Source organism: Habropoda laboriosa, unplaced genomic scaffold, assembly GCF_001263275.1.
Source record: "Habropoda laboriosa isolate 0110345459 unplaced genomic scaffold, ASM126327v1 scaffold561, whole genome shotgun sequence".
Classification (NCBI taxonomy): domain Eukaryota; kingdom Metazoa; phylum Arthropoda; class Insecta; order Hymenoptera; family Apidae; genus Habropoda; species Habropoda laboriosa.
In genome coordinates, this window is record NW_017100686.1 from 141,139 (window position 1) to 142,553 (window position 1,415).

At 25.1% G+C, this 1,415-nt stretch overlaps 1 protein-coding gene across 1 annotated transcript in view; it reads left to right on the plus strand.

Moving 5' to 3' along the window:
- Nucleotides 1-133: 133 nt before the first annotated feature.
- LOC108576861 (intraflagellar transport protein 122 homolog) overlaps nucleotides 134-1,415 on the plus strand; it is a 6,550-nt gene continuing 5,268 nt past the window's right edge. Inside the window, 4 exon segments of the mRNA XM_017939923.1 lie at nucleotides 134-186; nucleotides 595-704; nucleotides 785-905; nucleotides 1,075-1,348. Of these exon segments, the coding sequence (XP_017795412.1) occupies nucleotides 134-186; nucleotides 595-704; nucleotides 785-905; nucleotides 1,075-1,348 (558 nt within the window).

Sequence of the window (1,415 nt, forward strand, 5' to 3'; positions counted from 1 at the left end):
TGGACAAAGACTTTGTATGCCGCCATTTTAATAGTTTCTGTGGAAACCATGAAAACAAACTTTTAGACGAAAATGATGTAAATAATTCCTTTAAACTGTATTGATTAATTACTCTTTGATAGAGGAATAAATAATGAAAAGTACTCCAACTTGGGTTGATCAAGTTCAAGATAAATCTGAACGATGGTAAATATAAAAATATTTTTAGTAATATAATAACTACCAAATCATTCAAAGTTTGTTGAAACAATTGAAAATACTTACATTACTTTACTTTACTTTAGTCAGTAACATTGCAATGATTATGTCTTACTTATATAATTTCAAATAATTTGTTTTTAAATAAAATCATATTTTCATGTTATTTTATTGTAATACTGTTAATAGTTATAGCTTTAAAATTAATTGTATTGTTTCATATTTTTTTTCCTTCATTACAATTTCTTTATTTTACAATTTTTTGATATAAATTTAACCATTTCTGTACAGCAAAAAAGGAATTAGAGGAAACAAAATAAATGTTCTGTTACCCATGTATATTAACTATTGTATTATATTCATAGCATTAAAAATTATCTTATAATATTTTTGCAGTATATATGATCTATGTTTTAACCCAGATGGAACTCAACTAATTATTGCTGCTGGACAGCAAGTTCTTGTTTATGAAACAAATGAAGGTGCTTTAATTCAATCATTAAAAGGTCATTAAACTTGTAAATTCAATATTATAAAGTAATTAGTTTATTAACATATGAATTATGTTTGTATTTATGGTTTATAGGTCATAAGGATGTAGTATATTGTGTATGTTATGCAAAAGATGGTAAAAAGTTTGCATCAGGAAGTGCAGATAAAAGTGTTATCATTTGGACGTCAAGGTTAGAGGGTATACTTAAATATTCGTAAGTAATTTGTTTTCTAAATTGTATGATTAATAAAGTAATATTTCTTAAGTACATCCCTCAACTCTAATCGTTGTTTATCATTGAACAGTTTGTTTTTAAAATATTATCATATATGCAATTTATAATTTACTTATTATTCTGCTATTAAGATACTACTATGTTTTAGACATAATGAAGCTGTTCAAGCTATACAATTCAACCCAGTATCACACCAACTTTTAAGTTGTTCTTTATCAGATATAGCATTTTGGTCTTCAGAACAAAAAGCAGTTGTGAAGCATAAATCAAGGGGAAGAGTAAACTGTTGTGCTTGGACAAGTGATGGTCAATATTTAGCTATTGGTTTGGCATCTGGCTATGTCTCCATTAGAAATAAAGTTTGTTGTAATTCTAGAAAAAAAATCGTTATTTATAATTTTTTCAGTTCAAAATGTTTTAAAGTAAACAGTAATACTAACAATGTAGATTTATAAATCAATATGTGAACATAATAATATTAAATATAAA